At 42.2% G+C, this 13,364-nt stretch overlaps 2 protein-coding genes across 5 annotated transcripts in view; both read right to left on the bottom strand.

The window, feature by feature from the left end:
- MTRFR (mitochondrial translation release factor in rescue) overlaps window positions 1-13,355 on the bottom strand; it is a 19,924-nt gene extending 6,569 nt beyond the window's left edge. The window contains exon 1 of the mRNA XM_056821866.1: window positions 13,226-13,355. The gene's annotated coding sequence lies outside the window, so the exon portion shown is untranslated. The remainder of the gene's footprint in view (window positions 1-13,225) is intronic.
- LOC100023469 (V-type proton ATPase subunit S1-like) lies at window positions 123-13,364 on the bottom strand. Of its 4 annotated transcripts, XM_056821863.1 has the most exons (4): window positions 13,226-13,364; window positions 11,203-11,342; window positions 2,599-2,690; window positions 123-2,133 (listed from the first exon to the last, which is right to left on the bottom strand). In XM_056821863.1, the coding sequence occupies exon 4, from the start codon at window positions 1,912-1,914 to the stop codon at window positions 472-474; it is 1,443 nt and encodes a 480-aa protein (XP_056677841.1). In that variant the 5' UTR covers window positions 1,915-2,133; window positions 2,599-2,690; window positions 11,203-11,342; window positions 13,226-13,364; the 3' UTR covers window positions 123-471. The 4 variants fall into 4 exon arrangements, with proteins under 4 accessions (XP_056677841.1, XP_056677840.1, XP_056677843.1 ...); XM_056821862.1 differs by lacking the exon at window positions 2,599-2,690; XM_056821865.1 differs by lacking the exon at window positions 11,203-11,342 and having other exon boundaries at window positions 13,226-13,302.

Raw genomic sequence — 13,364 nt, 5'->3', positions numbered from 1 at the left:
TTCTTGTATTAGATGGTGGACCTCCACAAAGCCTCCCCTTAATTCCTCCTCATGGGATGGAGGTGATTGTGGATTTTCAAAAACTGTGCCAGTGAAGTATGAGTCAGTCAGTTGACCAGCACTTTTTTTTTTTAGGCCTCACCCCATTTTATTTCTCATCACAGCCAAAGAGCAAAATACGAAGACACAAGAAGTGACCACCACGAACACGATGACACGATGGCCAAGCTTAGGCCACCCCCACCCCCCACAAAGTAGCTAGTCCAGAGGGCAGGGCTTGTTGGGGAAATAAATAGGGTGGAGGGGGGGCTTTTTCATACACTGTGGGGGAGGGGAGGAGAAAGGAAGGGGGGGGAGCTGGTGAGGCAGGCCTGCCTTTCTCCTGGGGTCTGCTTTTGGTTTCCATGGAGAAGGAGAAAGCAGGTACAGGGAGGCCTAGCTAGCTACTGAGGCTGGGAGCCCAAGGAAGGGTCACTCGGTCAGGGGCACGGAGAGGGTGCTCCCCTTGTGGTCATCGAAGCGGTCCATGGTCTTGAGGTTGAGGATCATGTGCAGCCCATAGGTGAAGATGAAGAGCATGATGAGGGAGGAGACCAACCCCATCCAGATGCCAGGGGAGAAGAAGCTGGCGCAGTCGCTGGCATACGAGAAGTTCCCACTGGACAGGTTGAAGGCCTGAATCTGGAAATCCTGGAAAGTCACGTGCCAGGCGGAGGAGCTGGGCAAAGCCACCAGGAGGCTATTCTTGGACCGTTCCGTGCTAACGTACTCGCAGTGGAAGGAATAGATGCTGGGTGCTGTGATGTGGGATGAATTGAAGACAACCACCGAGTTGTTGACGTGGATTTCTAGGTGGTCCATGGTGAACCAATTCCGGGCCGAAACGGGGTACAAGCGATTGTTCAGGATGAGCTTGACTGTCAGGAGTGGGCCAAAGACGTTTTCGTAAGTCATGGCGAGCTGGGCAAAGGAGCTGTTCCAGCTGGAGCTGCTCAGGTTGAGGGCTGGGTTTCCAAAGGTGAGTGCAGTCAGGTCCCTCAACTCATTGTTATAGGCCACCGTGAAATTCTGGGCCCAAAAGAGGATTCGAGGCTCTGTGTCATTGTAGCTCACTGGGGGGAGGGGCGGGGACGGGGGTGGCTCAGGCTTAAAATCCTCATGCTCTCCAAGGAGGTGCCGCCCCAGACCCCCAGACACCATCGACAAGTCCCCAATCACCCGGGAAGGCCGAACAGCAGTCAGTATGGCCGTATAGGGCACACCTTCTGCCCTGAGGGTGTTCATCACTTGCCCAATAACCTCATCATTGCCTGTGAGCACTTCTTTCAGGGCCATCAAGCCGGAACTGGTGGTGTATGGCAGGCTCGGGAGTAGCAGAGCAGGAAGGGTGTCGCTGAGCTTCAGCTCCCTCAGGGTGGCCTGGTCTACACGGAGGGGACTAGCTCCTAGCTTCTCCATCAGGTAAGAGGTCAAGGTGCTGGCTGCATACCAGTCCACCGAAGGCAGAATCAAGGAAGAGGGAGCCAACTCCAGCGCATTCTCCAGATTAGAGAAAGCACTGTTTTGCTTGCTGCCAAACACACCGCCATATGTAGTGAAGTCTTCAATGCTTAGCTTTTCCTGCAGGAACAACAGCACATTTCGGGGTCCCTTCTCCAGGACCGGGTCCAGGTAGGAGGCCAGCTGGCCATCCGTGGTGATGTGCCCTTCGTGGGCATTCTCCAGTGGGACCCACAAGTCCCGAGAGCTTGACCAGAGCACCAGCGGCACCTGCTGCTCCGCGGCGGCAGTGGCAAGCAACAGCGCCAGCAGAAGTAGTAGCAGCTGTGGCGGTGACGATGACGATGGAGGCCGGGCCACTGATGCACTAGCCATCGCTTTAAGCTCAGCAGTCTGGGATCTTGCTGCCGCCATGACAGCGCAGCACCTTCACAGGCCAGTGCCGCTCAGGTGACTGCTGTCACCTGCCACTCCAGCATTTTGTTAAACGGGTACTAGGTGACAAAATAGATGGACTGCTGGGCCTGGAGTCAGAAAGACTTTAGTTCAAATCTGGTATCAGACACTAGCTAGGTGATCCTGGGTAAGTCACTTCTCCATGTTTGCCTCAGTTTCCTCTTCTGTAAAAATGAGCTGGAGAAGGAAAAAGCAAGTCATTCCAGGATCTTTGTCGAGAAAACCCTAAAAGGGGTCACAGAGTCAGACACAACTTAAAATGACTAAACCACAAGGTGCAAGGCATGGTGTTAATACAAAGAAAAGAAAAAAAAGTCTCTCTGTTTAGGGTCAGTCTCAAAGGGAAGATTTGCCAATAATCATGTACAATTATGATACACATAGGATTCACTGGGTGTAGTCTCAAGGGATTTGTTTGCGGAAGAGCCAGGAGGGAGGCCAGCATCCCTGGGCAGGAGAGAGCAAGGAGTAAGAAGCCTGGAAAGAGCCTCTGAACATTAAAATGAGCATGCTGTATTCATCTTTGTGGTGATAGGTGGCTACTGGAGTTTACTGAGGGATGGCAGGAGGGTCAGACTTGTACTTAAAGATGAATTGGAGTGGGCAAAGACTATTGTGGTAATCTGCTGGTGGGTCTCCTACCATAAATCTCTCCCATATAGTTCATCCAAGTGATTTTCCTAAAACATCGGTGTGACCACATCACTTCCTCTTCTATAAACTTCCTCTCACCTCTGAAATCAAAAAGAAAATCCCCTTTGGCTTTCAATGCTCTTCATATCTTGCCCACCCACTTCCCAAGTCTTACTCATGATCCAATGGAACTTGCCTTCTTGCTGATCCTTTCACCAGACCCTCCATCTACAGTTCTAATTCTTCGGCTTTCCATCAGCCTGGAAGGGTTTTCCCTCCTGACCTGCTTCAAGAATCAACTTAAACCTCCTCTCTGTAAGAGGTCTCTCCTCCTCTTCTTCCCAGTATCCGGTTCCTTGCCCTTCTTCTGGGATTATCTCCCATTTACACTCTTTAGGTCTTTCATGGATGTAATTTGTTTGCATGTTGCATCCCGTATGAGAATGTGAGCTCTTTGAGGGACAGGAGCTGGGCTGTGGGCTCTTTGCATCTCTACTGTTTTGTGTAGTGCCTGGCACATAGTGTTTGGTGATTGATTGAACTTGGAAAACAACAACAACAACAACACACACATAGAGATCCATTTAGAAATTCTTTAAAAATATATTTCATTAACTCATTCTTTAGTATGAAAACATATGAGGCAATTCTTTTAATAGCAAATATATCTGATTAAGTTTACTGCTTTGAACTAATTGCTCTGAAGACATCAATAAGTGCTCGATGAATGACTGAACAATGATTTGTAGTTAACTGAGTATGTATGGCTATCATATGCCAAAAGTGAGGAAGAAATGGTGGATAAGTCCTTATAGCATTAAAAGATCTAAAGGAAGGCCTCTGGTGCATTGAGCCAATTCTCTGTAATGATCAATCAATCAACAAACATTTATTAAGGACCTACTATGTGCCAGGCTATGTGCTAAGGGCTGGGATTTGCAGAAAGACATGGATAAGAATTGCAACTAACTAAGAAAGGGTGGATACATTCAGATCTGAACCAGCAGTTCAACAAAAGCATACTAATCCTTTTAAGTTTTGAAATATATTTAACTCATTTCTCATTATGAAAACACATAAGGCAATTATTTTAATAACAAATACATTTGATTAAACTTATTGCTATATATTAGACTAACTGCTCTGAAGACATCAGACAACTGGAAGGCATTGGACAATTACAATTGTAACCAACTCCTTGTCAGATGCCATCTGAACTGATGCCCTGGGATTCTCAGTTGAACCAACACATCTACATTTTATAAATGGCTTCCTTTCCAACCTGAAATTTCCATTCTGTTCTGATTTATGCCAACTGCTCTTGAACCCAGACTGAGAATGACTTTACTCATGAAGCTAACATCCCAGCTATTTATTTATTGTTCCTCCAACCAAAATGGCATCACCAAAATGGATTGTTTTTGGATCCTTGAACAGTTCCATCCTTTAGAATCTTAGTTTACTTTTGAATGGTAGCGCTCACTGATTGGAAACCTTATCTCCTTTATTTCCAGCACCGGGAAGGAAGGAAAAAAAAGAAACATGAAGGGATGTTTTTGTTTCCTAGGTAAATATACAAATTTTAAGGTGCTCATTTAAAATCTTCTAATTCTATGTTTTGAATTAGTATAGTACTTCTGTTTTTGCTGTTTACTAAATAAACATAATTGAAAATGTTATAAAGAATTTTTTAAGTATCATATCAGCATTGTACTAAAAAGTCTTCCCTTATCTTGTGACAAGGAAGTGATCCTGGTTTCTCAGAGAGGCAGCAGCATAGCAGATTGGACAGAATGCTGGTTTTAGGACTCTGGAAGCATTAGCCTTCCTCTGAAAGAAACTTAGTTATGTCTCTATGACAAGATACTTAACCTGAATCTCTTATTTCCTCACTTGTAAAATGGGGATGATGGTCACTGTACCTATGTCTCACAGAAATTGTTGTGAAGCTAAGATGAGATAACTGCAAAGCATTTTGCAAACTCTCAAGTGCTATGGAAATGTCAGTTACAATGATGAAGGTGATATGCCAGTAGGGCCCAAGCTCTGGCAGGTCCTGCCAAATTGCGGGGTACCAAGGATAGGCCTGATAATAGTTGCTGGCTATCATCTAAGGCCCAACCAACCTACCAAATTTCAACTTATCATCAAATTGGCTACAAAATCGTGGTTTTTTTTGACCAAAGCAAGCAATGAAAACCACAAACCAAGTTATGGAAGGGTTGGTTGCATCTCCATGGATGGAATGAGTTCTCGAAATGATATAACCATGAATCTATTAAGTATTTTAAGTGCCAGAGCTACTATTGAATGGAAAAGGAAGTGGGCTAGCTGATGACATCTCAATAGCCCAAGCACTGTGAGGGTATCCAGGAAATAGTAAAGGACCAAGAGGTCAGTTTCAGCATGTTTGGTTGGTTCTTGGGTGCTTATGGAAATTCTTGGATATTAATCACATAACATAAGGGGATGAGGCTGGATTGCAATGTGCACTAGGGAACACATCCCCACGTTGATTAAATAAAGAATCCAAAGCATAATGCTAAGATTTTGTGTGGCTATTATAATGGTCCGAACTGGTTTCTTTTTAGTTGGGCTAGCCCCATGGGATACTAGTTAGAGCATTTGAGGAAGTAATTGCATGCCTCTGAGAAAATCCTTTGAGGCAAAGTATATCCCCACTACAGCAGAAGAAAAATGAAGATGACTCATCAGACTGAAAGCTAAATGAAAACCTGATGTCATGATTCTCTGGATCAAGTAGTCAAATGAGGTATTGTGGGTAGTACTAGTATGGCCATTTTCTAATTTTCACAAGAAAGAACAGTATCCACTATAAACACACATAGAGATGTGGATTAGATTTGTTTCTTATGTTAGAAGACTGCTGGATCCCACCCCCAGACCTCCCAGCTTATTTTGTACTGTCCTCCCCAAATAGTCCTCATGTAACAAGGTTTCTTTGTGAAAACTGCTTGTCTCTGATTGAGGATGGATCTGGAACACAGGACTATTGATTTTTATGCAGTTTCTCTTCCGTTCCCCTTAGCAAATCTGAGCAGGCAGGACAGTGAACAGTCTAGGGCATTAACAAAGAGGGGAAACAACTCTGAAATAAAGCTGTAAAAGTACCAGACAAAGGAAGGACCTGAGAGGGCTTTATCAGCTGCTCATTAGACTAACCCATTGTGTTTCTTCTTCCAGCCTCCACCTTTTTGTCCTGGATCAGTGCTTTCAGATGCCCTGGAAAGACATCCGCCCAACTAGAGTTCAGGAAGGTCCCCAGTGTTCACTGACTGGTTGTTCTGTTTGGCAGCTAATTCTAGCAGCCAATCAGATTCTTCTAGACACTCCCAGTATCTTCTGGCCAGACTCCAAAGGCTGCTAAAAAGTGACCAACCCGCCCATGGTTCCACTTCCCCAAGCCTAAAGAAAAATCCTGATTGGATCTTGGTTTTTGTGACACTCACAGAGGGAGCCCAGAGTCTTTAGGGAACAATAAAAACAGCTCAAATTTCGCTCTGAGTGACATTTAAAAGGGGAAAAAGAAGGAAAAGTTAAAAAGCAGCTCCAGTAAGAGGAAACTAACACCCATGGTAGCTCTGACCCACTTCCTACCATTTGTGTGGGAGAGCTTTAGTAGAGAGCTGGCTCTTTACCTGAATTTTCTCTGCTTCCCCCCCCCCCCCCCAATTCCATGAACACTCCTGCAGAAAGCAGCTGAATTCAGCTTAGGTTTAGGCCTCTCACATTTGGTCATCTTTTTTAAGAAAGTCTGGCAGAATTTGTCACTTTTTGCCTTGCCTTCTAGATCTATGGATAAAGAATGTTAGTTTCATTTCTCATGTTTACAAGTCGAAACTGAGCCATTTAGTAAACTTATCTGCAAGGCTCTTGGGAAAAATGAGAACAGGTCCTCAGTCTGACATGATTCACTGGAAAATTGTTATTTGTTAGGGGAGAACCTACCTTGAACCCCAACCAAGGATTAAAATGTCTGTAGTTTACAACTGGAGTACTTGGTTAAGACAGTCTGGATAAACCATGCAATGGCAAGGCCTGTCCTTGGATTAAGGACACAAGTAACTAAGCAGGGAGGTAGTGTCATCATCTATTTAATTTTGGTGTTTTTGAAAGAAAGCTACACGGGGTTGGAGGAGTCTGGTCTCTGAGCTCCCTTTTCTCACTACAGGATGTCCCAAACATCTCTTGTGGGGCATTTAAAGCTCTTTGCAAGCTTGCCCCAACCTATTTTTCTAGCTGCCTTAGACACTGTTGCCACTCATGCAGCCTTCTGTCCAGCCTTCCTTTAACAAGGTCACTCCATCTCCTGGTTGCCATGCTTGAAATTCACTCCTCACCTGGCTCTCACAATCCCTCCTTATCTTCAAAGCTTAGTTTACCCCAGGTACTAGGGCCTTATTCCTTGCATCTATTTTGCAATGCTGCCTAATGGAAAGAGAGCTGACCTCAAAGACCTAATCAAATTCTTCCTCTGACACATCCTGGCTGTGGACCTCTTTAACTTCTTTGTCCTGCATCTCCATAACTGTCAGTTGCTCATGCTCACCAGTAGTGGGTCTGAAGCCAGAACCAGATTAAATGTTTAACAAAACAAAACAAAACAAAACAAAAATACGGTAACATAGAAGATGTTGATTTGTGGTTTTCTAAGTCAATATTCCTCCAGAGGATTGCCACCACTGACCAAGACCAGTTAAATGACATGCGCAGTCTCTATTATCTATCCCATATGCACAGCACCAGGATAAAGGCTATTTCATTTTTGTTTCTCCATCAAATAGCACTGTGCTGACACTCAGTAGTAGGTGCTTAATAAGTACCTGTGGAGTAAGGCTACTTTTCTTGCAAATTTCATTACTGTTAGAGGCACTTTTTTTTTTTAACCCTTACCTGCCACCTTAAAATCAATACTATGTATTGGTTCCAAGGCAGAAGAGTGGGTTGGGTATGAGTTGTTTGCTCACATTTAATAAAAACAGTAGCTGAACTATGGATTATTTCTTAGAATGAACATCAGAGAACTTTGTCATTGGCTTCAGCAGAAAGATTTCCCTTTTTTTAACAAAACAAAAACTCTTATGTTCTGTCTTAGCAACAACTCTAAGACAGAAGGGTAAGAGCTAGACAAACACATTTAAGTGACTTGCCCAGGGTCACACAGCTAGCAAGTGTCTGAGGCCGGATTTGAACCTGGGTCCTCCTGACTCTACTCCAGGCTTAGCACTCTATTACTGAGCAATGTAGGTATACTGAAAGACCTGCTTTTTAAAAGATGTTCAGTTTTTTATAGCATATTGTTACTGAAGGGATAGGGAGTAGACCTGGTATTTCACTGGTTAAGTAAACTCCTTCTACCAATGCCAAGTCAGCAATACCTCTATTTCTAGTTCTGAGAGTTATGTAGAACAGTGTGTCAAACTCAAATAGAAATAATTGGGGGCCATTAAACTACATAAAGATCTTTGAGGGAGTATACTGATTTAAAAAACTATATATTAATATTATTTATATTTTCTGTGTTTTATTTACTTTGTTAAATATTTTTCAACTTCATTTGAAATTGGTTCCAGCCTTAGTGGGTTGTGGGCTGCATGCCTTTAGGATGCTGTGTGTTTCTGATAGCTCTGAGGTAGAACAATGAGGGAATGAGGGAATTGATCCATGTTAGAGATAGGTGGAACCTGAACCCAGGCTGGTTCTCTACCCACTAAGCCATGCTGCCTTTTATACTCCAAAAAGGTAACTAAACAAACAAACCCAACAACAATAAATTAATAAAGAGAAACCCATCAGGCAAGGCAATGTTGCAGTATTAAGAAGAAATAAAGTGACCAGCTGATGGCACCAACAGCCAAGTGATGAGAGAGGCTTGATTTTCAGGAAAATGTTCAGCACTTCACATTTAGAGATCCACTTCATGACTTCCTACAAAGCTATATTGAAAATAACCATCTTGGCTCCTCTAAATCAAGGCAACCCCATGAAAGAGCAGTCATGGTGTAGAGATTGAATTTGTAGCTTGCTTATATCTAAAGCCCATCAGTTTTGATTCACAACCAAGTGCATGATTTTGAATTCTAGCATATAAAAAATAAAGCATTTCTCCCCCGCCCCCCCCCCCAACTCAAAGTATTTGCAGGGGATTTTTGTTCCAAACAGGAAAAGCATAAAAGCCTAATCAGGAAATACGGAAGCTATTTTTAATTTAAATGGTAAGAGGAAATAGGACTATTGTGGCTCTGCCTTAAAATTTGCAGGCTTTTAGCTTTGGTCTTATGAAGTAGAAGGCAAAAAAGAAGAATTTTTACAGAGTTTTAGCAATACTCCTATCCCCTCCCCCTTCCAGAAAACATTCTGCTTTTAAGATCTAGATAGAAAGTGTGGATCTTTTTGAATTCCAAAGATGATGCAACTGTCCTATTTGAAAGCGTTATAGTGATCTTGTCCTATTTAAAGCATCTAGCAGTAGCCTTGTGACATATTGACTTAAGAATAAGTACAGAACCAATTAAAGATCACCTCAAAACATGATACTATTTTGAAAGCCTTAGAAATACTAAAAACACTTTATATTTCTCACACCATCTTTCTTTCTAAAGATCTTAAAGTATTTTTTACATCTGTTATCTCATTTCCTCATGTAAATACAGAAACTGAGGGGCAGTTTACTATGTGATCTAGCTAAGGCAGTTACATCATTTAGAATGGCTCTGGATGTTCCATTTTTTACACTGAAATTCATCCTTCCTGAAGGACCCACAGCTAGCTAGTATTTAAATTCTAGCATAACAATATTTATTTAATGACCTCTTAATGGCCAAATATGGTAGTTTTTTCTCAATCCTCTTCTTTCTTGACCTCCCTGCAGCCTTTGATGCTACTGATCACCTTTTTCTTTCTAAATCTGAATGATGTAGCTGGCTCTCTTTTGTTTTTTTTCCTACCTGTCTGACTGCTCCTTTTTAATCTCCCTGGCTGAATCTTCATTCAGACCCACCAAGACTCTATTCTGGTCTCTTTTCCCTTCTCTCTCTATAATAGTGATGGTGAACCTTTAAGAGACTGAGTGCCCAAACTGCAACCCTCACACCACATATGAGCCCCCCACCTTACCCCAGACAGAGGAAGAAAGCCCTCCCAGTGGGTTGCTGAGCAGAGGGGCAAGTGATGAAATATCCTCAGGCACACATGAAGAGGGGGAAGGGAGCAGCCCCCTCCCACATGCATACCATAGGTTTGCTCACATGGCTCTAAACTATTTGTTTGGTGATCTTATCAGCTCCTATAGCTCAATGATCATCACTATGCAGATGAATCTCAAATATTTTTATCCAGTTATCATCTCTCCTAACTTCCAGTCTTACATGCCCAACTGTCTTTTGGGCATCTTGAATGTCATGTCCTCTGGATATCTTAAACTCCACATTTCTAAAACCTCATTATCTTTTTTCCAAGTCCTCCTATCTTTCAAATTTCCTCTTGGCTAGAAACCAAGGTGTCGTCCTTGATTCTTTACTGTTTTCTAGTCCCTTTTTATTTCACATTTTTCATTTTTATTCCTGAAAAAAGAAGCACCATGTTGGATACCCATGTGAATTGGTAGAGGGAGTGACCTAAAAGAAATCACTAGGTACTGAAGTGCTCCAAAAGCTACTTAAGGGAAAAAAAGCTACTTAAGACAATTGACTATAATATATGTGTGTGTATACACACATATTTTTTTAAACCCTTACCTTCCATCTTTGAATCAATACTGTGTATTGGTTCTAAGGCAGAAGAGTGGTAAGGGCTAGGCAATGGGGGTCAAGTGACTTGCCCCAGGTCACACAGCTAGGAAGTGTCTGAAGCCAGATTTGAACCCAGGACCTCCTTTTTCTGGGCTTGGCTCTCAATCCACTGAGCTACTCAGCCCGCCCCCCCAACTGACTATATTTGACCTTCATCTTAAAAAAGTTTTATTGACACCTTTTATTCAGCAAGTTATTTATATTTGTAATCATTTTCCTGATACAATCCTCTCACATAAAATCTTCTCTTGAACAAAGAAAACCTGAAGCGAAAACACTTCTCTACCTCTTCTACAAAGGGGAAAACTATATTTAATTAATTGTTCTCCTAGTCCAAGATTATTCCTTTAGTTTTTAAAAGAAGATAATAAAAATACTGAAGTAAAGAATTGCCTTCCTCTTTTTCATTTGCTTCAATCTTTGATGAGCTCACAATTCAATAATTATGAATTCAGTTGCCAAGGAGATAATTATGATATCAAATATAAAGGTTCAGGCTTTCTCAAAGGATCACACAGGAAGAGACCACCAAGATCAGTGCAAATATAATGTTTAAAAAACTAATTATAAGACAAATTAATGACATAAGAGATTATAGGATTCACTTATCCTGAAAATGTCATCATTTTCTTCCATGCTTAAATTGTAGGTTTCAATTTATAATGTTTTATTTTGGAGAAGAGTCACTAACTGGCACAATTTAAATATTAAAGTTAACAAAAACTTTAATTTGATAAGCATTTACCAAATACTTGCCATGTGCATGGCACTGTGAATACAAAGAAAAAACCCAAGTCCTTACCTTTGAACTTATGTTCTATTTGGGATAGTATACTGTAGTGGACAGTACACTGGGCCTGGCTTTAGAGACCTGGGTTAAATCCTGTCTCAGATACCAGCTGAGTCATCATGATAAATCACAACCTCGAAGTGTTTCCTCATCTGTAAAATGGATATAATAATCCTTTACTTCATCTTCCAGTTTAACATTTGCTCAACCTCTCAGAGTTGTGCGAAAAGCATTTTAAACATCCTAAAAAGTGCTTAATAAGTTATAGACAACTGAGGCAGGTGTATCATTTACTGCTCAAGCATAAAAAAGGGGGAAAAGTGTCTGATTATAGTCAGGCTGGATAGCCTTGAGGAAAACAATATATAAAATAGATTTTTAAAAAATACTCTGAAATTTCTAACTCTAACAACTTTTATTGGTGGGAGATTGGCTTTTCCACTGGCCAAAAATACAACACCAAAACAAATAGGCTTCACTGTTGACAAAAATGTACTAAGACTCCATCCAGCTCACACATAATGCATAGATCTTATTATAAAGCCTGATTATTTTGGTGCTCTATTGTGGCCATCAAACAAACCTATCTTCACATCTTACATAATATCAAGAACTTAAAAACTCATGCTTTTCATCTTGTATCAATCCTGCTTCAGGTTTTCCATATGACTTTGCAAGTGTCTTCCTACATGACTCAGAATATGTAAAGTTCAGGCAAGCTCTGTGACCCCTCAGGAATCATAGATCCATCAGTTACAAATCACCCCTTGACTAAAGCAGTTTTTTGGTCTAGACCTGTGATTCCATTAAAATAGAGAATCCCTGGTGAGGAAACTTCCTCTGCCTCCCTCCACTAAAGCAGATCAGTAACTATTCTGTAATCATAATTTGAGAGAGTTGGCAGGACTAGGAGATTAAAGTGATTTACTCAGAGACACTCAGGCAGTGTGTGGCAGAAGCATTTGTTCCCCCTATCAGGTACACTAGACAGAGGCATTATGATTTGTTTTTTTTTTTTAAAGCCCTGAGTAATAAACTACTTATACACATAAGGTTGATCTCTTCCAGATAGATAGATGGATAGTCTCTCCTACTAAAATGTGAGTTCCATAAGAGCTGGGATCCTTATTTTTGTATTTGGATCCCCAATACTTAATAGTGCTTTGCACACTGAATGCTTTTCTCATTCATTCCTTTTTCCAAGCTTGGAGTGGAAGAAAGAGGTTTCAAAGAGCAGGCAGAATAATTTTGGTTAGACATTTGGGTTTACATGTATATTTCCCTCTCCTATTTTTTCCACCTAAACTGACACCTGGCACATAGCAGACACTTTAATAATTATCTTATGGAAGTTATTTGAGTGAGGGCTGCTAGGGGATATATGCTCCTTTAGGCTCAGGGTTATTTTTGGAATCTAGGAGGCATTTTATGAAGACGGAAGGGGAAGGTTTTGAAGCAGGATTTGGGGTATTAAAAGCCACCTGAAGAAGGCGGAGGCCGGCCTCTAGGGGCTTCCTTCAGCCATAAAGAAGTGAGAGAGAGAAGGAAAGAAGAAAAGGAAGGAGGGAGGGAGGAAGGAAGGGTAAGGATTAGGAAAGGAATAAAGTTGGGAAGGAAGAAAAACAAAAAAGTGGGAAAGGAAAGAGGAAGGGAAGGAAAGGAAAGAGAGACGGAAGAACGGAGAGGAGGAAAGAAAAGAGAGAGGAAGGAGAAAAGGGAGAAGGAAAATAAAAGAGGGAAGGAAGTATAAAATTTCTTCTCTAGGCTAGGCTCTTATCAACTATGAGGTTCTGGGAAGAACAGGCACGTCCGGGCATCCAGCGGAGATCCCGGGAGAAGCCAGATCCCAGAGCCCGCAGCGGGGTCTCCTCCTTCTACAGACCATAACAGACTCCTATTCACAGACGAGGGAAAATGAGGCCCGTCGAGGTTCCGCTTCCCCTGCCCGGCCGCGTGCGGGATGCATGAGGGATAGACCTTGCCAGGAACGACGCAGAGGGGAGAGGGTGGCCGCGCTCGCCCCGGAGTCTCTTACCTGGGCCCAAGAAGGAGCAGCCAGGAACACTCTATAGGTTAAGGAGACCAAACAGCCAAAGGCGGAGCTAAAAAAAAAAAAAAAAGACCGGAAGAGTATGCGCCTACGCATGCGCTCCCTTTTCTCCGCCTCCCACCAC

The sequence above is a fragment of the Monodelphis domestica genome, chromosome 3, assembly GCF_027887165.1.
Source record: "Monodelphis domestica isolate mMonDom1 chromosome 3, mMonDom1.pri, whole genome shotgun sequence".
Taxonomy (NCBI): Eukaryota; Metazoa; Chordata; class Mammalia; order Didelphimorphia; family Didelphidae; genus Monodelphis; species Monodelphis domestica.
Note: the sequence above shows the minus strand (reverse complement) of the source record. Positions and strands in the feature narration are given on the sequence as shown.

What these genes read in the sequence shown, in the direction of transcription:
- LOC100023469 (XM_056821863.1), bottom strand. Translation starts at nt 1,914, where the DNA reads ATGGCGGCAGCAAGATCCCAGACTGCTGAGCTTAAAGCGATGGCTAGT.